Genomic DNA, 26,999 nt, shown 5'->3' with positions numbered 1-26,999 from the left:
CTACCAAGTACGCATGATTGAATTCGCCGGTTTTAATTGTTTCGATGGGAATGTCGCTCGATCGTGGATACTACACGGGATATGCGATGTTTTGTCGTCTTGCTTCGCTTGGCTTTTCGTTGTGGATGTTGTCTACGTCTGAACCCCCGGGCTCAGGGGATGACCCACCTAAATCTATAGAACTGCGATCCGATATTCCGGCGCCATATACAGCTAAGATGCACGCGAGGGTGTGTTGAATTTAGAAGCATTATGACCGGTGGGCATAGCAATCTTATTAAGATCTCGCTACGATAGTTCGAATAGGAATAGCCCCGAACCATCTAGTTGGGAGCATCGAATTGAGGCGCGTCTCTCAACTGCAGCAGTATGTCTCGCATACTCCTATAGCGAACATCTGGGTCCTAGCTGAACCCCGGATTCCCACCAATGGCAACACCAGTCTAACCCATACTCTATCTAGCGCTCCTTAGATCTCGGGCACCAGGACCCTGAATCCCGGCGCTACCCTTCCTACATAACATAGCACAAAGTGGCGTGTCGCAAGGCGATTCGAAAAAGACTCAGCACGTGCCGATCCAGCAATCCTTGCCGGCTCTTCAAAAGCCCTTATAGTAGTAAGAGGCGATCTGCGCTACACGAGTCTTACATACAGATTTCTCGATACCCTATCCAACGCGTGTGTGTGGCCAAGAAATATCGCCAAGGCCGTGGGGAGCAACGCACTCCCGGGAGTTGCCTTGGCGTCTAGAACCCGATCTGTTAACCCCTGCCTAATGGCTATGGTGGGATCACTAACAGGCAGGCGATGGCCTATTTGGGTAACACAGCATGCTGCTTTGGGGTCGCGGAAGTTCTCGACCCGCCATCCTCTTCGGGATTTGCTGGCTTAGGGCAGGGGTAAGAGAGATTGGGGGTCTTGCTGAAAAGACGAGAATGCGAATAAAAACACCATCTTGTCCTATAGTCGTGTTACTACGGTTGCTCGGATGTTCGACTCTTTTATCGAACGTATATCCGACATTCCGAGGCCGAATATTGTGTCACTATGGAGGAAAAGGATATCAATGGTAGCGGCGTCTTGGTGTCTCATGAGCAAGTTAATGTGAATGAGGGTACAAGCGAGTCGGCGGGCAAGTCCGTTGCGAAAGCTAAGGCAGTCCATAATGTAAGACTCTATTTTGCTTTGGGGCGAAAGCGCGACATTATCTCTCTATTCTAGAAAGGAATTGATCATGATGCTAATCAGGTGCCAGGCCGAACTCTTCGCGGCTATTCAGGAGACCAAGATCGACTACAAGAGCAGAAGCTCATTACATCTCTACTGTAAGAGATAAGATGATAAAGCGTGCATCTCAGTATGGCCAGCTAGCTAATATTTGACAGTCGCCATATGTGTCGCATTCTGCTGTGCCTGTGCCAATGGATACGATGGTAAGAAAAACTCTACGAAAACTCCTTTGGTAGGCTGAAGTACTAATAAAATTGGCAATTCAGGGTCCCTCCTTACGGGTGTCGTCGCTATGGATCATTTCCAAAACACCTTCCATAGCGGCAAGACCGGCACACTCGTTGCTCTGATGTTCTCCCTTTACACTGTGTTAGTACCCCTGAAAACCCCCCCTCCAGTCATTAACTGATAGGTGGCTACAGTGGTGCGATGGTTGGCAGTCCTTTCGCTGCTATTCTCTCCGATAGATATGGCCGAAGAGCTGGCATGTTTGTTGGCGCTATTGTTATTATTATCGGAATGATAATCGCATCGACAGCATTCACAATTGCGCAATTCGTTGTTGGTCGTTTCGTTCTCGGACTTGGTATCTCGATCATGACCGTTGCTGCACCGGCCTATGCGGTTGAGATTTCTCCTCCGCATTGGCGAGGCCGAGCTACAGGTAAGAAAACCGTGTAAATGGCCTGAGAGTATACAAGTACGGGATGCTAATTGAACCCTTACAGGATTCTACAATTGCGGTTGGTTTGGAGGTTCCATCCCGGCAGCTGCTGTGGTTTATGGCTGCAATAAAATCGACAACGACTATTCCTGGAGAATCCCCTTAATCGTGCAAGCTCTTGCTTGTATCTTCGTACTATTTGCAGTCTGGTTTATACCCGAGTCTCCTCGATTCCTTATGGCTAATGGTCGCGAGGAGGAAGCTGTTGCATTCCTCGCAAAATACCACGGGAACGGCGACCGCAACTCTAGGCTTGTGAAGCTCGAGGTTGACGAGATGAAGGAAAACATTCGCCAGGACGGCATTGATAAACGGCCGTGGGATTGTAAGTTCTACTTCCTCGCAACTCGAGTAATGCATCATGTCCCGACTAATAACCATTAATAGACCGACCCTTCATTCTTTCCCATAGCGGTCGTTGGCGAATCGCCCAAGTTCTAATGATTTCCATCTTCGGTCAATTCTCCGGGAACGGATTGGGATATTTCAACACTACGATCTTTGAAATTATTGGTGTTTCATCGGTTGAGCAACAGCTAGCATATAACTTACTCAATTCCGTTCTTTCGGCTGTTGGCGCATTATCTGCTGTAGCTTTCACCGACACGATGCCTCGACGAAAAGTATTGGTCTTTGGAACACTCGGTGAGCATCAACGTTCTGAATTAATCGAACTTCGCGGTGCTAATGATATCAAGCTTGCGCTGCGGCATTGGCCACTAATTCTGGCCTTTCCGCTGCCCTCGACGCTCAAGGAGAGAATATCCAGGAGTCCTATGCTAAGGGTGCTTTGGCATCTTACTTCCTGTTCAACATCATCTTCTCCTTTACCTATACCCCTCTTCAAGGTGTTATCCCCACTGAAGCCCTCGAAACGACTACCCGGGCGAAGGGTCTTGCTTTTTCAAGCGTTATCATATATGCAGTGGGTTTCATCAACCAATTTGCCGGACCAATCGCCCTAGGTAATATCGAGTACAAATATATCTATGTAAGCTACTTTAAATATTCCCTTTTTGACGATTCGGGTAAATGAAAATAAACTAACGAGGCGTAGGTATTTGTTGGATGGGATATCGTCGAAGCGATACTGTGGTACCTCTTTGGGTTCGTAGCCGCCCCCTTTTTTACCCCCCGCAGTAATCGCTAATTCACATCATAGTGTTGAGTCCCAAGGCCGCACCCTAGAGCAGCTCGAATGGGTTTATAACCAACCCAACCCCGTCAAGGCGTCCCTTACGGTTGACAAGGTTGTCGTTAAGGAGGATGGCAAGGTCGAAGTGAAAACCGAGGCGGGCGGCGCGTGAACGTACCGTACTTTTCTTAAGTTAATCATTCATTTCTCGGATTCTGGGAGGGTCCTCTATCTTTCACAGCATAGTCGCATTTCCGGTGTAGCAATCAAGGAAACGGCCGAATCGGGTTTTTCTTGTGGGTATAAGGCAGGTTCATAGAGGTGCAATATACGGAACTTTGAGCAAAGATACCATTCCCGAGTTTCTGGGTTGCTGTTGAAACCGAATCCCGAACATGCCCGTATTAAATGTTAAGACACGTTTTTCTAGTGGGTTAACGCAACACGCAGAGCCAGTTTAAGGCACCTATGGCCTAATATTTTAGGGGTTAAAGTACCCGATTCGGTCGCTGTGTGGGGTAAGATATAGCTGTTAAAACTCGTACCACAGTGGGTTGACACCTCTATAATTCAAGGCATTAATCACCTATGAGTTTATTTCCGGCTGACCAATTCTAAATAGGGATAATTATAGCGCGTTTCTCTTTAACAAATCGGGATCTGTTAGTTCTGTTGGCGGGTAAACAATTCATTGGAAATGATTCGTGGGCATGTGAGTTGCGGCGTAGCACGAACCACCCAACAGCGGCGGTGCCGAAATGAGGCCCGTCCTTTTTTACTGACCCGCCTGTGGATTAAGAAGTTTTTAATTCAGTGATGTCTCCCCAAGGCCTCAAGCCCCAGAATATGACACTTGTCTCTCATCAGCACCCCTATCATGGCTGCACTCTCTCCCGCTGAATCGCTCATCGCCGTACGTGCGGCCCCTGAAGTGGCCCCAGACACTTTCATAAATAAGAAGTATGTATTGATGATCCCTAGATAAAGGTACTCAGTTTTCATCTTGCTTACGCTATCTCTGCACAGGCCTTTAGGATTACAGCAAAATGGGCGGTCCACATTCGGCGGCCTGCTGATTTCCCAAGCAATCTCCGCGGCGAACCGTACGGTTCGTCCGGATTTCTACGTTTATTCATCACAGTCCTCTTTCCTACGTCCAGTTAGAAAGGATTCTGAGGGGGAAGTGATTTATCGCGTTGAACGCACCGCAGATGGTCGGACATACGCTACGCGTCTCGTCCATGCCATCGCCAATGGCACATGTGTTTACGTGGCCATAATCTCGTTCCAGAATGACGAATTACGGGCTTTTAATGCCTTAACATATTCTGTGCCGATGCCCGACGTCGACGCCAGCCCAGAAGACGTTTCAGAAGAAGCCAGTTCGCATTTCAACGAACAATATGCGAAACAATCTGGAGGAGTTATGAAACCATTTACCCCCGAGGAAAAACCATTTGACTGGCGCCCTTATGCGTTCGTCAAAGAAGATGACCCAACGGAAGTCCGCATACGTGGATTCGTTAGGGCACGACCTTTAGCAAGAAATACACCGCCGGTCAATCTAGCCGCCTTAGCATACGCTTCAGATGAAATGCTTCCGGGAGTATCGATATATGCAAATCCCGACATTGCGGGGGTAGGAGGTCGAAATGTCGCATTAGTTGCGAGTCTCACCCATAATGTATCGTTCCACGACCCGGCGGTCCAGGTTGACCAGTGGATGTTCGTTGAGCGCAAGACTACGTGGGGCGCGGATGGAAGGGTTTTAGTTCATCAGCAGATGTGGGACTTGAACAGTCGACAACTTGTCTTAACGACGGATCAAGAAGCTGTAATTAGATTAAGGGACTCCAAGCTCTAAGAAGAATGATGTATACCGTATTGGGCACCGTCTGGATATGATTTAGGAACTAGATGCTATACGTAATGTAATGAAAAGGTCTACTAAATGTAAGACATCTCCCGCTGCGTCCCACTATAGAAATAGCACACTAGGTCCTAAAGCGCATTGTATTTACAGCGTCTATTAGCGACCGCCTGGGCGTGATGGTGAGGATACATGTATTTTAGGGCTCGGTAAAATGCCCTATTATAAATCACTAGGTATAGCGGGGTAGCGTTATAGTATCAAGTCCAGCAGCTATACGCTCTATAATTATAGCAACATCCTCCTCCCATCCTCTTCCACAAATTAACTGACCAATCAAATCGTGTGGCGTTTACTAATATGGCAAGCAACACAAACATGTACCCTTGTAGCGAGAGTCGAGTTACTAGCGAGCCATGCTATTGAACGAGTAGGTACATTAATCATATAGCTAGTTATTTGTTATCGAGTAACTTCATTTCTACTCTGATATCTTGCTCAATGAAGGTTAGTCGTGTATATTCAAGGTGCACTTGGACGTGTTATTGGTGGAGGAGTTTTAGAATATTCAAATCTATCTAATAGCCTCGATTCTGTGGAGGCTCACGCTATAACTTGCTGTATTTCTGCTAAGGCTTAGCACTATGGCGCCTGTAATGATAGTGCATTGCCGCCCATTAATAGGCGTGTTGGTTAGGCTATATGGCGTAACTTCAACCTCTCTGGGTGACAACCCCCGGACCGATAGCTATAGCAGATAGCGACAGTAATATCTTCAAAGACTCTTCTGTATCAGCATGTTAGTCCGCCCAACCTCTCTCATCGCATTCTCCATCTCCTCTCTAGGTGGTGTGTTCATAATCATCATGTACAAAATATCCTATTGTGTCTGTTAGTATTTATAAAACAAGTTGCGAATCTCTAGTACCTGTCGTATCTTTCGCTTCTTCGGACCCTTCGGAGCCCTCTCAGGATGTTTAAGAGCTTTTTTCTCAAGTTTTCTCTCTCGTTTTTCTTCTTTACGTTCATCCTTCTCAAGTCTACGTGCCTGCTTTTTGAGGTCCTTAGGCGTAAGTTCTAGTTTAGGCCCCATAAGAGAGTTGAGCGCGCTGGTGGGATTCTTCCGGACCTATAAATAGACCTCCTGTCAGTAATTGGCTGTATAGGGAGCAGCGCATGATCTCACATATTTCCTCTGAGCCTTGATATCCCTTTTATCCTTGAGGTTTTCGAACGTCTTTGATAACGAGCCCATCATACTGCTCTCGGGCTTTTGCCCCGTCTGCTCCACTTGCTCATCGTCGGATGAATCTTCGAGGTCTGGAAAAACTAGTTCTGCTGAAACTGGAAATTCGATCCCTCCGCTCATACCATCGTTGCTTCGGTATGTGCTGCGCGAATCAGTTCGGGCATTCATGCTGGAGTTGAAGTCCCGCTGGTTTGTAGGCTTGTCGAAATTGACGCTGTAGGCCATGATCAGACAGTACAAGCCTCGTGGGCGGAAAAGCTCGTCGTTCATTTTTGATATGTAGGCGTTTTGGCTATATCGCGAAAAATTTCGTAAGTAAATAAGTTGCAGCTAAATTGTGCAGTTTTTTGTCACTTACTGTCTGCGATCCTGAATCTCCTGATAGACGCCAGCGGTAATCTGTACACCTAGTGCAATGGGTTGCACTATGGCGGAGGGGACTAAGCCCATTAAATCTCCCGCTAGGTGGACAGCACCTACAACCGGCGATCCCGCTGTTGCTCTATCGAAACCATCGAGGAAGGCCATGAAAGTAGGCTGGTCGATCCCACAACGCATTAAATCGGGCGCATAAGCTCTGATGAAACCACGGCTGCGCGCCTTGGGTCGTCGTTGGGGTATGATAACAGGATATTGAAGTCGCCCCGGCGCTGTTTGTAGAGACGATCCAGCATATCCCGCATTTCCTGGTCTTATCAAGGACCTATTTAGGTATTGCTGTTGCATTTCGTCATATTCCCTGTCACGGTACGCGCGGACCTCTTCTTGAGCCTCGTCTAATTCCCACTCATCTTCTTCTTCGTACATGTGATGGGAATGCTGAGGATGCTGATACTGAGGGTGTTGAGGATGCTGAGGATACTGGGGGTACTGAGGATGCTGGGGATGCTGGGGATGTTGGGGTTGGTATGGTTGATATGATTGATATGGCGGAGGTGCTTCTATCTGTTAGACTTGTATTAGTTTCGGAAAAGATTTCGTCCTACTCACCTCGCTCTGACTGGTAGCCCCCCATGATGTGTGATATATGCTATTGAACTAGGCGATGTCTTGATGTATTTGAATGAAGATTTGATTGTTGAATATTGAAACGAGGGCTCACTATGAGGTTCTCTTAAGTTTATATATACGAGCTGTAGATGCTAGAGTGGCTAGTTACGTTGATGGGTTCTGCAGAGCCTGCACTGCCTCTAACAGCGACTGGGTCCAACACTGTAACCCTACTAACACTCAATTAAAGTTTTGCTACCTGACAAATCATTGATTGACTCGCCCCCTAATTGAGCATTTATAGGGTCCACTAAGCTGTCACTCTTCCCAATTGAGAAAGCATCTAGGCTATTCTTCCATCGCACTCGCATCGCCGAGAAAATAGCTCTAAACAGACACCCGGATCTAAGATCTAGCTTCTAGCGCCGCCCCCACCATACCGGCGATCCAGCACTCGCACTCGGATTACCCATGCCAATACTAAATTAGCTATCGATAGTTATCCCTTTCCAACACTATGACGTCGCGGGCCGTTATTTCCGTGGTCTTGGATTCGCTATCTTCTTTCTCCTATTTCATTATTTCCTAAGAATTGCTCATATAGAAAGGTTAAAATCAATATACGCCTCAACTGCAGGCCCCTTCTTTGGGTTGAGAGCGACTGACTCAGCCCAATTGAATAAGTTGAAAATGGTAGCACTAACTTAGGTATTCCCCAAGGATAGGTAATACTTCTAATGCCTATTGTATCATCATGGGTATCCATTTATTTATTCTAGTAAGTAACCTTACTAAATCTACTATACACTTCTCTACTCTTTTTCTTCTTGTTGCTTTAAAAAACTAGCCTCCAATACTTCAACTTACCTAGGTACCTAAGTTGTAATGGTAGGGAGCCCTATAGTGCTATTCGTAGAGGATTCCGATGAGTCTTAGCATTGTCGCTTATAGGGCATTGCCTATTTAGGTAGGTGGGTTAAAGCAATGAGTATCGCTAAAGTCATCGTTAAACCAATTCTCGATAGGTAACTTGTTAAATGTTAAGAGATGCTTGATTCTAGGTTAAAAGTTTCTCTTTGATAAATACAAATGTATAATTATTGGATAAAGTTTCATATATTTGGAGAGAAAGATGGGAAATATTTTGTTCAATGGCGACTTCGTCGTTAGCAATCGAAGCGGCATCGTGGAGAACAGGCACTTGGTTAACGCTGCTGTGGTCGATGCAACTGGCAAACTCCTGCACACTCTAGGCGACCCGTCACGAATGACGATAATTCGATCCGCAGCCAAACCTGTCCAGGCTATCCCCTTAGTAGAATCTGGAGGTATGGAGCAGTTTGGTTTTGACGATGCGGATCTAGCACTCATGTGCGGCTCTCACAATAGCGAGGACAGACATATCGAGCGAGCGAAAGCCATGTTGATTAAGTCGGGTGTCCAGGAGAGCGATCTTCAGTGCGGCGGTCACCAGTCTATTAATCCCGCTGTGACCAGGGCTTGGATTCAGAAGGGATTTGTACCTACACCAATATACAGCGCGTGTTCCGGTAATCATATTGGCGTTATAGCGGGCGCAAAAGCTATCGGGGCTAGCGCTGTTAATTATCATACGCTGGACCACCTAATTCAGAACAGAATTGGGTCTATTATGGAAGACTTGACAGGTCTTAGCTCAGACGAGGTTAAATGGGCTTTGGATGGCTGTAACATGTATTCACCAGCAACACCACTACAATCTTTAGCCCTCACTTACGCTTCTTTTGCTCAGGCAGTTGATGATGTGGAAAAGGACGGCGATTCAGTGTCTTTACGCACGCAGGCGATGGCGCGCATCTACAACGCGATGGTTCAATATCCGGAAAATGTTGCTGGTGAAGGCCGCTTCTGCACTTCTCTAATTGAAGCCTACGGGGGTGCACTTATTGGCAAGGGAGGCGGGGACGGCTGCTATGCCATTGGTGTTCGCGAGTCACAACAAACACGGCGGCTAGGTGCTAAGGGCGCTATTGGAATCGCCTTGAAAGTAGAGGACGGTAACTACGCTATAATGGACCCAACCGCAGTGGAACTCCTCGAGCAATTACAGATCGGGACGGCAGAAATACGGCGGCGTCTAGGCCATTTCCATCGCGGTCAAATTAAGAATTCTGCGGGAGTAGTAACTGGACATTTATCTTTCCCATTCAAATTACGAGCAACTTGAAAATCACAGCATATCTATTATTCACTCATCAACTCCCTAGTTAATCCTGCCTAGCAAATACAGCTTATGTCTTTATGATGGATTATGAGCATTGACGAAATACCCGCCGATTTCCGGTGGCCGTATCGGCAACATCCTCCTAATCCAGTAAAACTTCAGGGGTCTTCTCACCAACCGGAATGGTTTCGGGGCTCATTTTAACATACTAGTAGCGATATAGTCGTGGGGGTCAGCACCAACATGTCAGCCATTTTTTAAGATCCCCAATCGCTTTTTCCAAGCCGACTAACGGGTTTGAATGGGGACTGGACGCTTCAATTTCACCACTAGTTCTAAATAATCATGATGGAAATAACGCCGACCCCTCTGCCAACCGAGGCGCCCATAGCGATGAGTAGCACTGCACCTGCGCCAAAGAATGAGACGACTATGAAATCAAGCGGTGATGGCTGGAGACCGACGAAGCGATTTTTGTTGGCATTTATGTCGCTGTTGACGATCGTGGCAGCCATCGCAATTGAATCGACCAGTTTACCCACTGCACTCCCTATTATGAGTGCTGACTTAGGCGGTACCGCTCTACAAGCGTTCTGGTCTGGAACCAGTTTCCTTCTGGCTTCGACTGTAATCCAGCCTACGGTCGCCTCAATGTCGCATATCCTAGGCCGAAGAATGGTGCGTTCACCACTCCCTTAAATATCGGGTAATGTGCTAAAATGGTCTATTTAGATGCTATATTTTAGCAGTGCTGGATTTGCGGGTGGTTCTCTCATTGCTGCACTTGCCCAGAACTTCAACATTGTTCTTATCGGACGAACTGTCCAGGTGGGTGCATCAGTAATACGTATCTATATTATTTACCGTCTAACATAAATCAGGGAGCAGGAGGTATATAGTCGAATCTCTTTTAGAATTGAATATTCATACTCACTTTTATCATCAGGTGGAGGACTCATCGTACTTCTAGAGGTAAGCCCCTCCTGATCCTCCAAAATACAGGGACCTAGACGCTAATATAACATGCCTACAAGATCTTGATATCCGATCTCGTGCCTCTCGCGCATCGTGGTACTTGGTTCAGCATAAATTCTATGATGTGGGGTGTGGGTACGGCGACGGGGCCCATTATCGGGGCCGGATTCGCCCAAGACATCGTACGTAGTATAGCTGCAGTATTTTAATGACGATACTGATTCTTTCAAGTCATGGAGATGGATTTTCTGGATCAATTTACCCATTGTTGGTCTTGGTATGCTCTTTGTTACATTATTCTTGAAGCAGGCCCAGATACCGGGAGATATCGCCGAGAAACTCAAGAGGTTTGACTGGTCTGGCTCTGTACTATTTTCCGCTAGTTCAGCAAGTTTCTTATATGGAATCACCTCCGGCGGTGTTAGATTTCCATGGTATGTGTCGACACACCCATCCCCTTCTCCAAACAAGGTGTACTGAAAAGCTATAGGTCATCCTACCAAGCTCTCGTACCACTAGTCGCTGGATTGGTTGGGATGTTCTGTTTCGTTTATTGGGAATTTTATTTCGCTACAGCACCCATAATCGACAAGCGCATCTTCAAGACTTGGACTGCTATATCCGCATATATCCAGACTATGCTGCATGGCCTTATCTTATGGGCCGCCATATACTTTCTCAGTGAGACGCCACCCCCACCACATAAGCACCCTAAGAATTGTAACTAATTACTCGCTACAGCCCTATTTTACCAGGCCGTTAAGCTATATTCCCCTGTAACTTCGGCGGTAGCCCTTCTTCCAGAGACAGTAGGTCTATCGCTTGCGAGCGTTGCGGTAGGTGTCTTAACAGGCATCACTAAAAGATACCGCTGGGCTCTGTGGAGTGGATGGGCCCTCACCACAACCGGCGCTGGCCTTTTATATCTTTTAGGTACTCACACCACTGTTACTCAATGGGTTTTCTTGAATATACCGTTTGGAATTGGGACTGGTATGCTTTTCACGGCAGAGATCCTGGCTATCCAAGCTGCTACCGAGTACGTATCTGCACTGACAATAACTTAATGCTTCTAATTTATGCTAATATTTCTTACCCAGGCCCGAGCTCAATGGCGAAGCCGCCGGCTTTTTCTCTTTCATCCGCATCTTCGGTCAAGCCCTTGGTGTCGCAATTTCAGGAGTGATATTCCAAAATTCACTGAAACAAAAACTTCTCCAAATTCCCGGTTTCGCGTCCCTTGCTGATGAATATTCGCGCGATGCGACAGCAATAGTCGCTCTCATACAAGGAATGACCGACGGTAATACCAAGACGCAGATGATCCAAGCATTTTCGGATGCGCTTGGTTCTATCTGGTTATCGTTGTTGGCGTTCTCAGCTACCGGTTTGTTACTGAGCATGACGGTGAAGGGTTATTCGATGGCCCAGGAGCATGTCACTTCTCAGCATTTAGTGCAGGAGAAGGATGGTGCTGGCAATGAAGAGGCTGGCAGAACCCAAGCGTAGCGGGCGCTAACGTCTAATTGCTCTGTGGCAGCCAAGTAAATACAGCGCTTCAGTACATAAACCAAGCCCTATTAGCTTCAGTGCAGTGACGCCATGTACCTACCTAGGTAACCATTCGTTTAGCACGTCCCGTCCTCCGGGGGGGAAAGTCCATAATGTGACTTCCAACTCCTAACGATGTTCGCTCAAATGCAGGCACAATCCTACTACCATCTAGCTTCTTAGATCTTTCTTTTTCCTTTATCCTCCCTTTCAAAATTTGTATAACTTTATCGCACTTCTCTAATACAGCGCGTGGAAGTGGGATCCCTTAGAGGCGTAGCAGCTTCAGGGGCTAACATATCTAGCAAGTATGCCCACGGGTTGAAGATACCTACCTAGGTAGGTAGCTATTCCACCAGGCTTAGATGCCCTTTGAACCTATTTTACAGCGTAGATGCGCTCTCTTCTGGTAAGCTTCTAGCACTCCCTCCCCTAACCAACTAAGAATTTTATTACTGGTTAATCTTCAAGTACGCTGCTGCTGCGACATGATGAGTAATCAGGAAAAGTCTACGTAGTGGAGTTTCTAGCGATGGCTTTACACGCTATCGGTAGCTGGGGTGTCTGCACAGTCACCTTTTTGGGCACGAACCCAACATCTACGGAAGGGGTATTTGTGATGACGGGGGGTCTAGACGGAGGAATGATGACGCATACCGCGCTACTCTCGGGATGACCTGCATTTGCATGAGGCCGACTGTGAGTGTTTCGCGTACATTCTTATGTCGTTTGCGTATGCTATCGTGCTCGCTTGTAGGCGCATCGGCCTTCGTCTTTAATAAACGTGAGCGTTGTTGACGATAGATCACTATTTTGGTAAATCCCCACCCCCAGGCTCAGTGGACCCCTCCTGAAAGTTGGGGTGGTTCCGGCCCACAGACCTACTGGTACTCAGGGGTCGTCTAGGTAGAGCGGACCTTCCAATAGGGGGGATATTCGGTTATAATATCTACTTAGGTCCTTGTTTTCTTGGTTTGGTTTTTCATCGAGAAACACATAATACCAACTTTATCATTCAATCCACTGAAATTAGGGATTAATACTTTGGGCTTACAAATCCAATGGCAAAGAATACAAAAGAACTATTTTGCACTCTTCAAATATCCGAAAAAAAATATACCATTATCTATGATGACCCTAAATAGGGGATCGCTAAGGCACTTCTCCAGCACCTAGATAGGCGAAGATTAACGCGATTCCACTATCCACAGCGGCCCGTTTAGCGCTACGTAGTCCCTTAGAGCGCTAACTTCCGGTTCGTTGGTGGGTCCCTATCCGCCCAACTTACACGTACCATGGAATAAACTTAGATATCGCGATACCTAGATAGTATTTCATAATCAAAATGGTAAAATGCTGAATTATCCGTTCTAATACATACATGTAAGTTATAAAATGCGAAAGGGGAATAAAATAAGCTTTCCTAAGTACCCACCTAGGCAGGCAGTTGGAATGGGACGAAGCCATCACATGTAGCTCGCTCTTTGTTACTAACTCATCTATTAAGGACTGTGATGATGGTAAAGAAACAAGATGATTCAAATCTAAATAGTAAAACTACCTTTCGAGCAAATATAATATGCCTACTATACTAGATTGTAAGTTGCCCTTTCCTGTAAATCCCAAAACTCATACAAAAGTACTATGCCTTAATATTAATACACTCTGCTGAGGTTACACGCATAAGTTTCGAGTACTCCACTTAATTTCTACCAATAGCATACAACTAGACCGTTTCCTTTGCTCCTATAAGCTCGATACGTACAAGAGTAACTATCATGTGTCTAGATGGTTTATTAGTAAATAGGTAGAAATTGTCCTGAGGTCAGTAGCAAGATAGCTAAATTCTTCGGGAGTTTGAGAAATACTTTTCTCGAGGATCTGCGTCCTGCCCTCGTTACTAGAATGACTAATCAGGGGTGAGGTTGTTAAGGGGAAAAGTGATCTGGATTCTGAAGCGTATAATTATTTTGTCAAATAGGCCAGGCGCTCATTCCGCCTTCTACTATAGCCATCGGTTTCGAAGAAGGGTTCAATAATAAAATCAGAGCAGACACCCCTCGTTTCATGGATATCCACCAGGATGTGTCCCCTGTCCTGGCCTGCACCTTTGTGCTTCCTTGAAGTAACTTATGGTTGCCCTGATTGGTAATCAGATGATATAACAGGCAGTGTCGAGCATGCATGTAACCCGCCCCTGGCCTACGGCAGCTGAAGAACCAGTTCTCTATTTCGAGTAATATCAACCCTGACAACATCAACATAGGCTTGAGACCAACAGCCATTCATGGAGTGTTCAGTGCAATACCTCGAGGAAGAAATACATAATATTAGAAATTAAATCTACCTATACAGGTGACGGATGTGAACTGAACCTGTTCTAAGAACTTACCAAGGCCATGGGGTCAGTTGTATCAATGAAATTCGAGTCTTGTGTGGCCTCATAAAATAAAGAATGGTGGCCCCAGCGATGGTATAGTAGTATGCTCATTGACAGAAAGAGAAACTTCCTAGAACGAAAATAAAAGGAACTTTTGCAGCAAGCATATCTACCAATGTAAGAGATATTTTGGTATCCTCAAATGACAAAAGGTCCTTACCTATGTATCTACAGATAAGGGCACTCAACGGACGAGGCACTCATACCTTCCCAATATTTCCTCCTTTCGGTAACATGTTCGTAAAGATGTTGGCGTCGTAAGCCTTTGATTGACAGCAAGAAACAACTATCACATGTATGCCGTAAATAGAGTCGCATTTTCTTGATAGGGCAAGCAGAAGGGGCCGTTGATCTGCCCTGGTAATTTAAGGGTTGAGTATGACTTGTAGGACTCAATAGGTCTATAAATATTAGGATTTCCTCTGTCGAAAATGAAACTTCAAACCAACTTCTCATTCAAGACATTATTCTAGACGCTCATCACCATGCCTTCGCAAATCATCCCAGATACCTCAGGTGCGGCTATAAGTTTTACTGATGAAAAGAAGAACCTCATAAAGAGGGCCGTGAATCAAAAGGTTTTGGTTCCCAATGTCCTCTCCTTGATGCCGGCGTGGCCAACTGAGCTGCAACCTGATATCGACGAAGTCAATAAGGAGGTAGATGAATGGCTCGCCGAGTGAGTTGCCGTGTCTCCTGTCGCATTTTATTATACTAACTTTAATCCTAGGGTCAACGTACCCGAACATAAAAAGGCGAAGCACCGGGCTCGAGGAGACTATACCTTTCTCACTGCAGCGTACTACCCACATTGCAAGAAAGATAAAATGCTTCTATTAACAAAGTATCTATATTGGGTATGTCATCTAATTTCCTACCAAATTATTGCAATGAGTTAACGTCTAGCGCAGATCTTCTTCTGGGACGATGGTGAGAACCATACCTAAGTAACAATAGCATGAGCGTCTACTAACTGCGCCTTAGAGATTGATGCTGGTGGAGAACTCACCGAGGATATGGAGGGCACTCTGCAATGCTGCCGAGAGACTAAGAAGAGCATCGATGATTGTCTTGGTCCCAATCCCAATTTTACACCTCCTGCGAATTTACGAGGGACGGTGGAGATGCTGTACCCCATTCTCCAGGAGCTCCGAGAAAGCTTTAGCCCAGTTACAGCAGAACGACAGCGTCTTGAGCTCCACGAGTACGTAGATGGTGTCGCAAGGGAACAGAACGTTCGCCAAGGAAATCACTTGCCAAATCCATGGTATCATTTCCGCATCCGCTCGGCTGATGTCGGCGTTATTCCGAGTGTCACCCAGATCGGATACGCCATGGAGTTCGAGATACCCGAGCATATCCACAGACATGAAGCAATGCAGACCATAATCCAGGAGTGTACGAAACTCACTACCCTAGTGAATGACCTGCTTTCACTACAGAAAGAGTTTGTAAGTTCTCTCACCCAATGAATTTGAAGCGGAAAAGTATGAAACTAACGATGACGTGGTTTATTATAGCGGGTATCTCAACTTGAGAACATCGTATTTTTGTTTATGAATAAGTACGATCTCAGCCTCCATGGCGCTGTCGATCTCGTTCTAGATCTTATTCAAGAACACTACGAAGTTGCTGTCGCTGCTGAGGAAAGATTGCCTTGGAGTGAAAGCGATGAGAAACTAAATGAGAATATCCGAGAGTACGTACGTGGTTGCCACTACATGCCTATCGGTACTGCGTTCTGGAGGTAAAGTAATCAATCGTATCGCTGACGACTAGCTCGACTAACTAATGATTCTAGTTATTCGTGCGAAAGGTACTTCAAACAAAGCCAAGTCAATGACAAGATGGAGGTTCTTTTAGACTTATCATATTAATGAGGTGACACATTAAGGGGTATGTTACTCTCCAATGCGGAGGATAGAAGTTGTGACCTGTTATGCTTGTGTATGCTCAGCAACAATTTTTCACCAGTTTCTCGGTTTCATCATTTGTGAGCGCCTGTTGTTTTAGGACACCCCATAAGATGGCCAGGGTCACAAGCCAGTTATGGAATATCTTTAGCATTTAGTATATGATGGTCACAATTAAATAGCGACCCCTTATTATCGTTGCTTTCAAGAATTGACACCCAATATAGCCTGAGAACCTAGGTCGAACGCGCTCTCCCACATATCAGAGGTAAGACTTATGCGTCTTAATCACTGCCATTCCTCAGGAGCAGGAGAGCGGGCTCGACCACGCCAGTACCCATCGTGACTCGTGTCGACTGGCGTGACAGCGCTCGAAGCATTGTACCACTCGTTTACATTGTCTTCATTAGCGGTAACAACCCGATTCTTTTTCCCCTTTTTCTTGGGTGTAGGAGCGACAAGGTGGTGCCGGGCCTGGTAATGGGCAAAGCGACAGTTGGCCTCTGTTTTCGAACAACGGCCGCCATCCGCCCAGAAATGGCATATTAGAGGCTGTATTAATGCGCCCGGGATATCTTCGTGGTACATCCCGCACTTCTTTTCGCGGCAGCTGTACCCTTCCGTTAACCACCACGGGCAGATTATCTTTACGTTAGGGCCGGACTTTGGCGCGGCGGTGCTGCTGGTCATGGAGCGAGCGGGGGCGGTGGGAGTTGAAAGGGCGGGCGAATTATCCGCAATGGCGAGGTCGCTGAGACTTTCGATTAGTGAATTTCTATGGACTATTGGTACCAATGCAACTTACGCGAGTTCGCCTCCGAGTCCCAGCAGGTCGTGGGATTGTATTGAGACAGGCGTCTCCTTTCCTGGACGAGGCATAGCATTCTGGCCCTCCTTGATGGCCTGCATCTTGATCTCAACGGTGGAGCTTTGGTCCCCGCTGAGAAGGGCGAGGATCTTCTCGTGTGTGGTACTGGATATATGGCCAGCACCAAGCAAAATACCAAGACCCTATTATACCGAGATTGCTTATTAGTATTCGATTTGATCTATGGACCGAGGTGAAAGGTAAATTGGCAGGGCGTCTTCACCGTTAGGACTTGGGTAGTTCCCTTTATGATCATGTCGTTTTGTGCCATCTTGGGAATTATTAAATGACGACAATTATTAGTCGGTGACGGTGACGAAGACTCTTTGGACTTAGGTTTGTCGGGGACGAGTTGTGTAGGCTGGGCTCAAAAGTATTATTTAATCGGTGTAACGCTTGACCAGGCAGCAGCCAGGTAACACAGCAAAGAATAAAAATGCCTTATGGGAATTCGCACCAATCTTTGGCAGGGTTTTATTGATGTGTCGGATACCTGCAGGGTTGTTAGGTGAAAGGAAGGGAAGTACGTAGACATCGGTCAAAAAATATATTTAATAAAATGAATTTTTAGGAACCCAGTGCAAGGCCATGGATATATGGAAACAGCCATAACTTATCTTGGAAGGAAGTACGTGTGAGTTCCCTATTATCATCCAATTAGTAGATTACAACAGATAAATGAAATCTTATATACTGTTCGCTTGTCTGTGAGTCAAAAGCTTGGGCCACTAGAGCATCAGTGTTTAAAGCCACATTCTTTCCTCAGATATTCAGTGATGATTGTTGCCTGACTGCTAAGGTATCGCTTAATTCCAAACTTTTTCGTTATTAGACGGCTCTAGTGTTACCTACCCGTGATTCTAAAGATACAAGAGCAGAATGCAATGCCCTTTTCTTCTAATTTGCACTTAGGTTGTAGCTTTTTCTTCAGCTTGTTCGTGTGTGGGGAGAGGGTCGACACTGTCAAAGGGATTGACCCACAAAAGATTCACAGCTGTATGTATCCATATCAGGACTCTATTTTTAACTGCCTAGGCGCTTGGACTGTTTTATGTGCACAAGGAGAATTTTAGGCGGGTATTCTGGTAACCAATGATAATGGAATGGGGAAAAGGAGACCCTCATGGGTGTCACGTGACCTCTGCGAGAGCGAACGGAGCGTAATTCATTCATCTTTAAACACAGCTTTGGCAGCCTAAGAATGGATGGAATTCCAGAACGATTATATTACGTTATCACCTCGGTATATATATATTGGTCTCTAGATTGAGCTTTTGATAGATTTATGTATAGTGACAATCATCTGATAAACGATCTTGCCGATACCTACCTAGGTCCCTGTATCGATACCTAGGTAAAACTGCTTCCGTGATTTACCAGGTAGCCATGTAATCATGGATGTAACATGGCAATTGTTGTTGGTTATACCATTTTATATCTAATACATCACACTCATGGATAGCAACCAATGAGAACATCGGAAGTTCCATAGAATGATACAAGGAGAGGCGAACGCCCTATCATGTGAAGAGCCTACGAGTCTAGATTCAGAAGGCGACATAATACGTAACAACAGAAATATCCTATGGTGCCCCCCTTCCGAAACATTGGGATACCTCGGGAAAGATGTCCCCACATCGTCTCCTCAATACGACGTCATATTGACAACGGTGCAGCGTTCCCCACAGCATAATAGGAGGTGCTTCTATATTAAATAAGGGTGAACAGAATGCTAGTATTCGCTCCTGCTATATGTATACTAAGAGAATTAGTTTGTAATTCTATTCACGGCACGCTGGATATCTTATACCATGCCAACGGCAATCGTGACAGGTGCTACCGGTAAGTGTTTCTAAATATCTCGAGAGTAATCCCTATCTAGGTATTCTTGGAGTCAACTAGATCATACTCGATATTAATAATAATCAAAAAGGTATCACGGGGACGGCGATAGTCAATGCCTTAGTCAACGCCCCTGAGTACACGGAGATTTACACACTCTCTAGGTCACAGAAATCGCCAGAACATCCAAAAGTCAAACATGCGACTCTAGACCTGCAATCATCGGCTGATGAGATGTGTAAATCACTTTCACACATACCGCCAGTGACGCACATCTACTTCTGCGCGTATCTGGCCAACCCTGATGAAGGGGAAGCATCGCGGATTAACGGCGCCATGCTATCGAATTTCCTCGAGGCTCTTACCAAGTCTGGCCAGACCATAGAACTGAAGCATTTCTGTCTTACCTGCGGTCTCAAGCAATATGGTGTACATCAAGGTCAACCCAAGAACCCGATATATGAGGACGATGACGACTCGCTTGTATGGCTTGAGCAAGGAGACCGCCCACCAAACTTTTACTACACTCAGCAGCGTATTCTAGAAAAGCATGCTGCCGACCACCATAATAAGTGGGCGTGGGTTGTCACCTATCCCCAAGATGTTATTGGGTTTGCTAAGGCCAATTTCATGAATCTTACTACTTCACTTGGTCTGGTGAGTATCTAAATATTACCCCTACTAGTAACCTCGATACTAACATTAGCAACTCTATAGTATTGCGCGATCAGCAAGGAGCTCGAAGGCTCCAAGCTCATCTTCCCAGGGAACAAAACCAATTATCTGTCCTTCAATAACTGGACATCCGCTCGAGTACATGCTGAATTCTGCCTATGGGCAGGCAAGACACCTAACGCAAACAACCAACGTTTCAACGTGAGTAATGGCGACGCGCAGAGCTGGCAGGACATGTGGCCCCGGCTGGCGGCCCGTTACGGATGCAACATACCGGAGAAAATGTTTCCTGCCGGAGACGAGCGAAAGGCATACCCAGGCTACGAGATGAGCTACACGAAACTCCACGATCGGCCTCCTATAGCAGAGGTCGCAGCTAAAATCGGGCTCAAGGACGAGTTTAAGCCTTCGGAGATATTCTGCCAGATCAACCTTCAGGAATGGGCTAAACGCCCGGAGGTAGTCAAGGCTTGGGAGACATTGCGTGATCGGTATGGACTTGATCAGGGTTCTTGGGATGGAGCCACTTGGGATTTTTCGACTTTTGTGCTGGGTCGTAATTACAGTTTAATCGGAAGCATGAGTAAGGCACGGAAATTGGGTTGGACGGGCTACGCGGATACGTGGGATGAGTTCCAGAGGACTTTTAAGGAATTGGAAGATGCGAAGATGCTGCCTCCTGCTGCTAACTTGTAGGGCATTGGATTGTAAGATAGGCGTATTCTTTTGTTTGGCGGGCTCGTTGGATCACGTACTAAATTGCATGTCTATGGGAAGAGTCAACTATCAGTACCTAGGTAGTGAATTAGTATAGGGGATTAGGTACCTAAAATGAGAGCTGAAGCGCTGTAGGTGCTGGAATAGTGGAAAGTTTTAGGTGCTACAGGCGTTGGATTCCCCAATTACTAGAAGATGCCCTAGGGCTGGAATTCTAGGGGACTGTGGGTGGATTTACAGGGGCTTCTAGAAGGGTGCTGTAAAGTGCCCCTGTAATTGCGGTAGGTACGCGCTGTAGCTCCCTGTACCTGCCCGTGAGCTTAGTGCACATTTAGGTACCTAGGTACTGTAAAAATTGACTGATTAAGAGAGTGGACTGATATGATTGGCGGAGAAAAAAATAAAAAATCTGGGGTAGCCAATCGGGGATTTTAGATCAAGATCAGCCAATTCATACCCAAAATGGACTAGTGCCATGGGGTGATCCCGCAGCCCCACCGCTTTTCTATTTATATGTGCCATTCTTCCACCATTCCATCTCTTCTTCTTCCTTTCTTCTACAACAAATACCAGTTTGGCCGCAGTTGGAGAGACCTTCTCTCCCAACCTAGATGACGCTTTTAGCTGATAGGTTGTTGGCTTCGAGTCATGATGAGGGTTTAGCCTTCGGGGCGTGGGAAACCACCTAAACCCATGGAGCCTGTTCATTTGTATTTCACTCCGACGTACGTAAGGTGCTCCATTCCTTACGGGGAGGGCCGCATTTCAAGACGGGACGATCACGAACCTAAAGAAAGGGATAGGCTTGCCACTGATTCTCTGGGTGTCCTGTCGTCGGAAATGTTGGTCGTCCGAGGGGCCATCCTTCAATCCAGGCGGCTACCTGGCTAGGACCCCCGCGTCGAGTGGCGGCCGATGCGCGGCGAAGTCTACTCTCCCCCTCTCTCAGGGGTAGACTGGAAGTTGCTCGGTTCGGTTGGTGAGGGGACGCCATTCTATTAGGACATCCTCCTCTGTTGTTTCTCGAGGTGTCACCCGTCGGGGGTCGGGATTCCATCAATCGAGTAAACACAGGTGTTGCATGCTTCCGGAACAGAAAAATTCCCGTACAATGCAGGTTATACCTCCCAGTTTCACCATGCTCGGGGTCCTCGAGAGAGGAGAAGATCGGCCGTAGGGTATGCGTGGCGCGCGGTTGAGTACAACCGTAGATTGCAGACGTGCCCGATTTATCCCTTTGGAATCTTCAACTCGAGGCCATTCTGATCTTTTTTTGATTTCTGGGCTACCTGTAGCCCGCGGTGCTGGTATTACACTACCTCCAGTACCGTAAAAACAGGCACCTTTTTTTTTTTCATCATAATCTTCGGCTTTCTGGGGATATGGAGAAGACGTATCAATGTTTTTTTTTTTTTTTTTTTGGATATCTACTTTCTAACACCCGTTTGTCCTACGTCGTCGCCCGTACGAACATCATCACGCCCGGGCACATCTACTTCATTGATGATGCTACATCGATTATTACGATTCCACTCAGCTACGTAACTATACCCTACGAGGCCAAAACGACCCTCGTAAAATCGCAATTATTTAGAAGTCTTCATTTCTAATCACTTTTCTCTTTATCTAGGTCGAATCCAAAGACCCCCCTCATAGATGGACTATTTCCCACCCAAACTCCACAACTCACCAAACCTAGTCCCCGCCCGTCGAGCCAACTCTTCAGGATTCCCCTCCTCGACAATCTCACCCTTATCCATAACAACAACACGATCATAATCCATAATCATATCCAATCTATGACTCACCGCAACAACAGTGTACTCTCTAAATTCCCCACGAATAACCTCCTGCATCGCCTTCTCAGTTTCTTGGTCCACACTCGAACTCACTTCATCAAGTAACAAAACCCCACCTTCCGACCCCCCGCCCCCAAACCCAAGACTCCGCGCGCGAATGCGTCGCCGGAGAACGGCGCGGGCGAGGGAAAAGAGTTGGCGTTGTCCCTGACTTAGTGTATTGACTAGTAACCCAGCCTCCAGTCCCCCACGCTCGCGAACGAAGGGCCATAAGCCAGAGACCTCGAGAACGGCTTGTGCGTCTGTGGCGCTGGAGGCGTGGAATGGGTCGAGGTTTTCGAGGAAAGTGGAGCCGTCGGGGAGGAAGACTGTGTCTTGCGGTATGGCGATTATGCGTTGACGGAGTGTGGAGCGGTCGACTAGGTGGAGAGCTGTGTTGTCGATGTGTACGCGGTCGGACGTGGAGGTTATTGGGTCAAGGAGCTTGAGGAGGAGGGCTATGAGTGAGGATTTACCGCTTCCGGTGCGGCCGCAGATAGCGACTTTTTCGCCGCGGCGGATGTTGAGCTGGATATTCTTGAGCGCTAGAGTGGGGGTTTCGGTTGGTTCCTCGGTGCTGGGGAATATGTTAGCTCTCGTTCCTATGGTAGGAAGGGAACGCATACCCATAACTGGCTGACACGCCTTCTAGGTTAATTTCTCCTCGCTGTGGCCATTCTTCTGGGGGGATGATGTCCTCGCCGGGTTTGTCTTCCGATGTGGCGGTCTTATCGAAGGACTTGAGTCGGCTGATGGCGCCGAGGGATGTTTCGAGTTGGGTGTAGAACACTACAGCACTAGAGAGCAGTCCTCCGAAGGCCATTAGAGTTACTAACGATGCACCAGTGAAGCCTGAGTTGGAGCTTAGGCGAACAGCGAGGGTCGTAAGGAGGACCGCAATGATACCGACGACAACGTTAAGCACAAATGTTAGCCACCTGTGATACGACATTAGTAGGCTGAATGAATGAATGGCTTCCTAAAGTTGGCATATAGGATAACTGACTGTTGAATCATGGTAAGAAGGTATGCGGGTCGCTGAGATCTATCTAGAAGGTAGGCATTCTTCGCTTGGTCTTCGCCAGTGAACCCGAAAGCACGCAAGGTAACGATACCCTTGGCGGTATCCAGGAAATGGGTGCTGGAATCTGTTAAAATAAAAAGGTAACCCATTGTTAGACGTAGAATTGCTTACTAAAGCGGACTCTTCGCTTCCAAGTCCAGTAGCCGTAACTGTCTTGAAGTTCGAAGATAAAACTTCTGAATACCGTAAAGGATACCTCCCAACAAAGGATAGCTGATCAGCAGATAGGGAGATGATGTAGCGACGACTGCAGCCTGGCCAAGAGCTACGAAGGCCGTGTATATCACGCTTAGAAGAGAACTGGGTAGCTCGGTATCGATGAGATTTAAGTCCTGGGAAAATAGATTCGTGACAATGCCTTGGTCAGTCTTGGTGAAGAAGCTAAGTGGTGCGTGGACAAGAGTTTTTAAAGCATCGCGATGTAAAGATTTCCCTGACCGATTAATAACCGTGATGTAAAGTAGGATTCCAAGACTGAGTAACGACAGGAGGTTGGAAACTTCGAACGCCGCGTAGATTCCTGCATAGTATCCGAATGGGTGGGGAGGATTTGTGGCGACGGCTGCGTCAGACCAATATTTCAGCCATATTGTTTGGAAATTGTCGAAGAAGCCGACCGCCGCACCACAGACGAATAGAGATATAGCGAGGGGTAAACCCATGCTCTTCATGTATACCTTGTAAGCAGATTTATCACCTGCTATTCGCGCCCTGTCATTATTGCCTTCGGGTATGGGAGCTTGTGTGGAAACTTCTCGCAATAGATTTAACTGGGGTTCTGTGGTATTATCGTCGGATTCTACATTCTCGCTTGGTGTCTGGCTTGTCGATGAATGTTTAACGCCAAGACTGTGGACGTAGCTCTGGTTAGCAAGGAGGTCCTCAAAACTTCCTTGCTCGATAACATTTCCGCTAGAACCTAGAGCAATTACATGCGCCGCAGCCGGGAGATGGCGGACCGAATGTGTGCATAATATCACAGTTGCCCGTCGTCGCCTTAAAATACCGTTTACTCCGAAGACGCGTTGGAACACTTGATCTTCGGTGTCGGCGTCCAAACCACTGAAGACGTCATCCATAATGAGAAGGTCGGACTCCAAGTAGAGGCATCTTGCTAGCGAAACTCGTTGCTTTTGTCCTCCAGAGAGGGTGATTCCATTGCTTCCAACATTGGTCCTATCTGCTTGAGGTAGTGTCTCGAAATCGACATTGAGCATTGTCGCATCGATAATTTCAGCATATCGTTCCGCATTGAATGGCGAATAACCTACGATATTGTCTTTGATGCTACTGTTCGACAAGAATGGCGTTTGGTCGCAATATCCTAAGCGTGGATAATTGGTGGCTATTGACACCGTACCTTGGTGGTACGGTATTTCTCCTAAAAGCGCTTGGCATAAGGATGATTTCCCAGATGCAATCGGGCCAACAACCATTGTAAGAGAACCCCTAGGAACCTCGATATCAATATTATTTAGGACCCATTTATCGGATTGCCAACCAAAGTTACCGTTCTTGATGGTTACCGCAGGAACGTCGTCGAGTTGGGTCTCGGGAGGCTTTTCCAGGTCATTCTTCCGCGCTACGGATATGGTTCGAAAATCATCGCGCGCTTCACTCTGCAGAAATTCTTGGATACGATGTAAGCAAGTGAGTGCTGCGACAAGCATAGGTAAAGCTTCGAACAATTCGTTGAGCGGGACCGTCATAAGCAGAAGATATGACAATGAGGTAAAAAGCTGCGAAGCTCCAAGGCTTTTATGCGCCACTGCAAAGGTCACAGCTGGGGAGAGAAGCATCGGTATGTAAGCGAAAGTGGAACAGCCTAGCAACATTTTTCGGAAGGTGGAACTAGCCCGCAATTCATCGGCGCGGAGCTTTTCGATGTATCGAGCTATCGGAGATGTGAGACCGGATATCTTGATGTTCTTCATGTTGGCGATAACTCCTGAAGTAAGCCCGACGCGCTTTTGCACTCCGGCCATCCAAGCTTTTTGCCCGGCTCCCATAAACTGCATCATGACTGAGACTCCGCCTGTACAGACTAGAAGGATCGCGATAGGTGCGATGAAGGCTACACCGAGTAAGTTATATAACAGCCAGCTCGCAAGGCCAACTTCAAGCAGATCCGCCCACTACGGCGAGGCGAGTTAGCAATGGTTATGCATCCAAGGGAAGTGAAATCGCTTACTACTTCGTGTAAGGCTCGGAAGCCAAGCATTATACGTTCTATGTCGGTGCTCATCAGTGTCAACGATGCATTCTCGCCTTCGCCAGCGACACGAACATCCGTAGCCTTTGTATAAATGGCCGTAACGAGACAAGCGCGAAGCATGAATAAGTTCCGATGATAAAAGTAACCGTAAAACGCCACAGAAATGGCGATACAAGAGTATATGAAAACGCTAGCGCCGATATACCCATAGCTAACATTCGACTTAGACAAAGCATCGGGGTGTTCGAGATGTTCAGTGAGACTCTGAATAAATAGGGGTTGGCAGAACTTGAATCCGATCCATGCGAGTCGAGGCGCAATGGGAAGCACAAGAGGAACCGCAAGTGTCTTCACCAAGACTCGAATAAGATTTATCTTGTTGCCCTTAAGCTTTTCTTGCTCCAATATTTTGGTGAAACGTTGAGATACGCGGTTGGCGGCTAGAGTCTGGTCAAGAGGGTACAAATCCTGCATTCCCAAGACCTTGTTATAACCTTCGAGGAATAGATGGTTGAGCCAGGAATAAACACCCAAGCTATAGATGCCGCTAGTTTCCTCGGGGCTGTGGTCTTTCGAATCCCAGTCAACCCATTTTCTTTTTGGCTGAGCTTCAAGTAAGAGCATGACCACTTTCATAGCAAATGCAGCTGTAAAGATAGCACTATATGCTACTTCTGGTCGAGTTGTGGAGGCCAGCCAGTATGTTCGAACTTGGGCGATATCGAACAAGAGAGTCCAGAAGAGATATACACTCAGTAAGACGGATGGCCTTGGCGACCTACTGTGGTCGAAGTAAGAGAGCCCGACCATGCAAAGAGCGGCAGCAAGGCGAAGAATGGAAGAGATGATATCAACACTATCGGCGCCGAACGAGAGTAGCGTGACTAAGATGAGTAGCGAAAGCTCAAGTGAGGCATACGAAATAAGCACGGCCTACGTTAACGTGTAAGTCTGCGAAAGAGTGAGACTAAGTGAGCGAGCCTTACAAGTTTCGCTAGGCGCAGCAATGGAGCGCCAACAATGGTCGGCCTCGATACGAGTAGGTAAATTCGCCATAGCGACGCGAGGATGAAGATAGCCGCAGGAGTGAGAGAGAAGAAGAGTTGCTCAAACTTGATGGTGAAGTCGAAGTCTCCTCGGCAACCTAAGACATTGGGTCCGAAAGACTGGTCATTAGTATGTTCACAAGCAGAAAACAACATCTTGTGTTGATGATCTGAGCAATTGAAACATCAATTTCAGTCCACAACACCAGACGGTCTCCAATTGATAAAGGATTGGGATTATATTCACAAGGACATGAATATTACAGCAAAATCAAAGGAAGATTTGCGACGCGCTCTAGACCAGGCAGCTCATTGATTACATACCTAAGGTAGGTACTTAACAAATCTGGAACTATTCCGAATCCCGCACAATACGCCGACTCGTAATTCGTACCTAGATCTTACTCGACCCATGTCAGTCCCACTTAGCTTT

General features: G+C 46.8%; 9 protein-coding genes across 9 annotated transcripts; 6 read left to right on the top strand and 3 right to left on the bottom strand.

Moving 5' to 3' along the window:
- Nucleotides 1-535: 535 nt before the first annotated feature.
- F4822DRAFT_444220 (general substrate transporter) lies at nucleotides 536-3,872 on the top strand. Its single transcript, XM_051463199.1, has 10 exons — nucleotides 536-1,168; nucleotides 1,257-1,326; nucleotides 1,387-1,434; nucleotides 1,498-1,600; nucleotides 1,654-1,895; nucleotides 1,960-2,280; nucleotides 2,343-2,600; nucleotides 2,654-2,946; nucleotides 3,013-3,062; nucleotides 3,118-3,872. The coding sequence occupies exons 1-10, from the start codon at nucleotides 1,049-1,051 to the stop codon at nucleotides 3,260-3,262; spliced, it is 1,650 nt and encodes a 549-aa protein (XP_051313368.1). The 5' UTR covers nucleotides 536-1,048; the 3' UTR covers nucleotides 3,263-3,872.
- Nucleotide 3,873: 1 nt separating this feature from the next.
- Nucleotides 3,874-5,023, top strand: F4822DRAFT_287963 (Thioesterase/thiol ester dehydrase-isomerase). Its single transcript, XM_051454963.1, has 2 exons — nucleotides 3,874-4,050; nucleotides 4,117-5,023. Exons 1-2 carry the CDS (start codon nucleotides 3,968-3,970, stop codon nucleotides 4,952-4,954), a joined length of 921 nt encoding a protein of 306 aa, XP_051313367.1. The 5' UTR covers nucleotides 3,874-3,967; the 3' UTR covers nucleotides 4,955-5,023.
- Nucleotides 5,024-5,507: 484 nt separating this feature from the next.
- F4822DRAFT_287953 (uncharacterized protein) lies at nucleotides 5,508-7,334 on the bottom strand. The gene is made up of 5 exons (XM_051454962.1): nucleotides 7,200-7,334; nucleotides 6,568-7,147; nucleotides 6,147-6,501; nucleotides 5,889-6,089; nucleotides 5,508-5,840 (listed from the first exon to the last, which is right to left on the bottom strand). The coding sequence occupies exons 1-5, from the start codon at nucleotides 7,222-7,224 to the stop codon at nucleotides 5,736-5,738; spliced, it is 1,266 nt and encodes a 421-aa protein (XP_051313366.1). The 5' UTR covers nucleotides 7,225-7,334; the 3' UTR covers nucleotides 5,508-5,735.
- A 915-nt stretch (nucleotides 7,335-8,249) lies between these two features.
- F4822DRAFT_407049 (thermolabile L-asparaginase) lies at nucleotides 8,250-9,673 on the top strand. Its single transcript, XM_051458461.1, has one exon. The coding sequence runs from the start codon at nucleotides 8,332-8,334 to the stop codon at nucleotides 9,403-9,405; it is 1,074 nt and encodes a 357-aa protein (XP_051313365.1). The 5' UTR covers nucleotides 8,250-8,331; the 3' UTR covers nucleotides 9,406-9,673.
- Nucleotides 9,674-9,693: 20 nt separating this feature from the next.
- Nucleotides 9,694-12,084, top strand: F4822DRAFT_407047 (major facilitator superfamily transporter). Its single transcript, XM_051458460.1, has 9 exons — nucleotides 9,694-10,080; nucleotides 10,135-10,230; nucleotides 10,284-10,293; nucleotides 10,349-10,374; nucleotides 10,437-10,559; nucleotides 10,609-10,811; nucleotides 10,868-11,058; nucleotides 11,119-11,416; nucleotides 11,478-12,084. Exons 1-9 carry the CDS (start codon nucleotides 9,748-9,750, stop codon nucleotides 11,884-11,886), a joined length of 1,689 nt encoding a protein of 562 aa, XP_051313364.1. The 5' UTR covers nucleotides 9,694-9,747; the 3' UTR covers nucleotides 11,887-12,084.
- Nucleotides 12,085-14,853: 2,769 nt separating this feature from the next.
- F4822DRAFT_444215 (terpene synthase) lies at nucleotides 14,854-16,119 on the top strand (the record flags this gene model as incomplete). The annotated part of the gene is made up of 5 exons (XM_051463198.1): nucleotides 14,854-15,047; nucleotides 15,099-15,225; nucleotides 15,280-15,298; nucleotides 15,353-15,819; nucleotides 15,889-16,119. 5 exons carry the CDS (start codon nucleotides 14,854-14,856, stop codon nucleotides 16,117-16,119), a joined length of 1,038 nt encoding a protein of 345 aa, XP_051313363.1.
- On the bottom strand, nucleotides 16,079-18,102 carry F4822DRAFT_407040 (uncharacterized protein). Its single transcript, XM_051458459.1, has 5 exons — nucleotides 18,002-18,102; nucleotides 17,769-17,943; nucleotides 17,373-17,644; nucleotides 17,087-17,292; nucleotides 16,079-17,032 (listed from the first exon to the last, which is right to left on the bottom strand). The coding sequence occupies exons 3-5, from the start codon at nucleotides 17,418-17,420 to the stop codon at nucleotides 16,570-16,572; spliced, it is 717 nt and encodes a 238-aa protein (XP_051313362.1). The 5' UTR covers nucleotides 17,421-17,644; nucleotides 17,769-17,943; nucleotides 18,002-18,102; the 3' UTR covers nucleotides 16,079-16,569.
- An 858-nt stretch (nucleotides 18,103-18,960) lies between these two features.
- F4822DRAFT_444213 (NAD(P)-binding protein) lies at nucleotides 18,961-20,411 on the top strand (the record flags this gene model as incomplete). Its single annotated transcript, XM_051463197.1, has 3 exons — nucleotides 18,961-18,991; nucleotides 19,083-19,648; nucleotides 19,709-20,411. 3 exons carry the CDS (start codon nucleotides 18,961-18,963, stop codon nucleotides 20,360-20,362), a joined length of 1,251 nt encoding a protein of 416 aa, XP_051313361.1. The 3' UTR covers nucleotides 20,363-20,411.
- Nucleotides 20,412-22,018: 1,607 nt separating this feature from the next.
- Nucleotides 22,019-26,868, bottom strand: F4822DRAFT_287888 (ABC multidrug transporter). The gene is made up of 6 exons (XM_051454961.1): nucleotides 26,507-26,868; nucleotides 25,497-26,453; nucleotides 23,417-25,440; nucleotides 23,228-23,362; nucleotides 22,848-23,159; nucleotides 22,019-22,798 (listed from the first exon to the last, which is right to left on the bottom strand). The coding sequence occupies exons 1-6, from the start codon at nucleotides 26,720-26,722 to the stop codon at nucleotides 22,045-22,047; spliced, it is 4,398 nt and encodes a 1,465-aa protein (XP_051313360.1). The 5' UTR covers nucleotides 26,723-26,868; the 3' UTR covers nucleotides 22,019-22,044.
- Between the last annotated feature and the right edge of the window lie 131 nt (nucleotides 26,869-26,999).

This window comes from Hypoxylon trugodes (assembly GCF_022578975.1).
Source record: "Hypoxylon trugodes strain CBS 135444 unplaced genomic scaffold F4822scaffold_6, whole genome shotgun sequence".
In the NCBI taxonomy this organism is placed as follows: Eukaryota; Fungi; Ascomycota; class Sordariomycetes; order Xylariales; family Hypoxylaceae; genus Hypoxylon; species Hypoxylon trugodes.
Note: the sequence above shows the minus strand (reverse complement) of the source record. Positions and strands in the feature narration are given on the sequence as shown.

Bases quoted from the DNA above. Each gene is read 5' to 3' on its own strand.
- F4822DRAFT_444220 (XM_051463199.1), top strand. From the start codon at position 1,049: ATGGAGGAAAAGGATATCAATGGTAGCGGCGTCTTGGTGTCTCATGAG. The intron at 1,601-1,653 runs GTTAGTACCCCT...AGGTGGCTACAG, and splicing joins ATGTTCTCCCTTTACACTGT to TGGTGCGATGGTTGGCAGTC. The intron at 3,063-3,117 runs GTTCGTAGCCGC...TTCACATCATAG, and splicing joins ATACTGTGGTACCTCTTTGG to TGTTGAGTCCCAAGGCCGCA.
- F4822DRAFT_287963 (XM_051454963.1), top strand. From the start codon at position 3,968: ATGGCTGCACTCTCTCCCGCTGAATCGCTCATCGCCGTACGTGCGGCC. The intron at 4,051-4,116 runs GTATGTATTGAT...ATCTCTGCACAG, and splicing joins GACACTTTCATAAATAAGAA to GCCTTTAGGATTACAGCAAA.
- F4822DRAFT_287953 (XM_051454962.1), bottom strand. From the start codon at position 7,224: ATGGGGGGCTACCAGTCAGAGCGAG. The intron at 7,148-7,199 runs GTGAGTAGGACG...AACAGATAGAAG, and splicing joins GGGCTACCAGTCAGAGCGAG to CACCTCCGCCATATCAATCA. The intron at 6,502-6,567 runs GTAAGTGACAAA...TTCGCGATATAG, and splicing joins GAGATTCAGGATCGCAGACA to CCAAAACGCCTACATATCAA.
- F4822DRAFT_407049 (XM_051458461.1), top strand. From the start codon at position 8,332: ATGGGAAATATTTTGTTCAATGGCGACTTCGTCGTTAGCAATCGAAGC.
- F4822DRAFT_407047 (XM_051458460.1), top strand. From the start codon at position 9,748: ATGATGGAAATAACGCCGACCCCTCTGCCAACCGAGGCGCCCATAGCG. The intron at 10,081-10,134 runs GTGCGTTCACCA...TGGTCTATTTAG, and splicing joins ATATCCTAGGCCGAAGAATG to ATGCTATATTTTAGCAGTGC. The intron at 11,417-11,477 runs GTACGTATCTGC...TTTCTTACCCAG, and splicing joins GCTATCCAAGCTGCTACCGA to GCCCGAGCTCAATGGCGAAG.
- F4822DRAFT_407040 (XM_051458459.1), bottom strand. From the start codon at position 17,420: ATGGCACAAAACGACATGATCATAAAGGGAACTACCCAAGTCCTAACG. The intron at 17,293-17,372 runs GTGAAGACGCCC...TCGGTATAATAG, and splicing joins GAACTACCCAAGTCCTAACG to GGTCTTGGTATTTTGCTTGG. The intron at 17,033-17,086 runs GTAAGTTGCATT...CGAAAGTCTCAG, and splicing joins GGACTCGGAGGCGAACTCGC to CGACCTCGCCATTGCGGATA.
- F4822DRAFT_287888 (XM_051454961.1), bottom strand. From the start codon at position 26,722: ATGTTGTTTTCTGCTTGTGAACATACTAATGACCAGTCTTTCGGACCC. The intron at 26,454-26,506 runs GTAAGGCTCGCT...ACGTTAACGTAG, and splicing joins TGCTGCGCCTAGCGAAACTT to GCCGTGCTTATTTCGTATGC. The intron at 23,363-23,416 runs GTAAGCAATTCT...AACAGATTCCAG, and splicing joins GAAGCGAAGAGTCCGCTTTA to CACCCATTTCCTGGATACCG.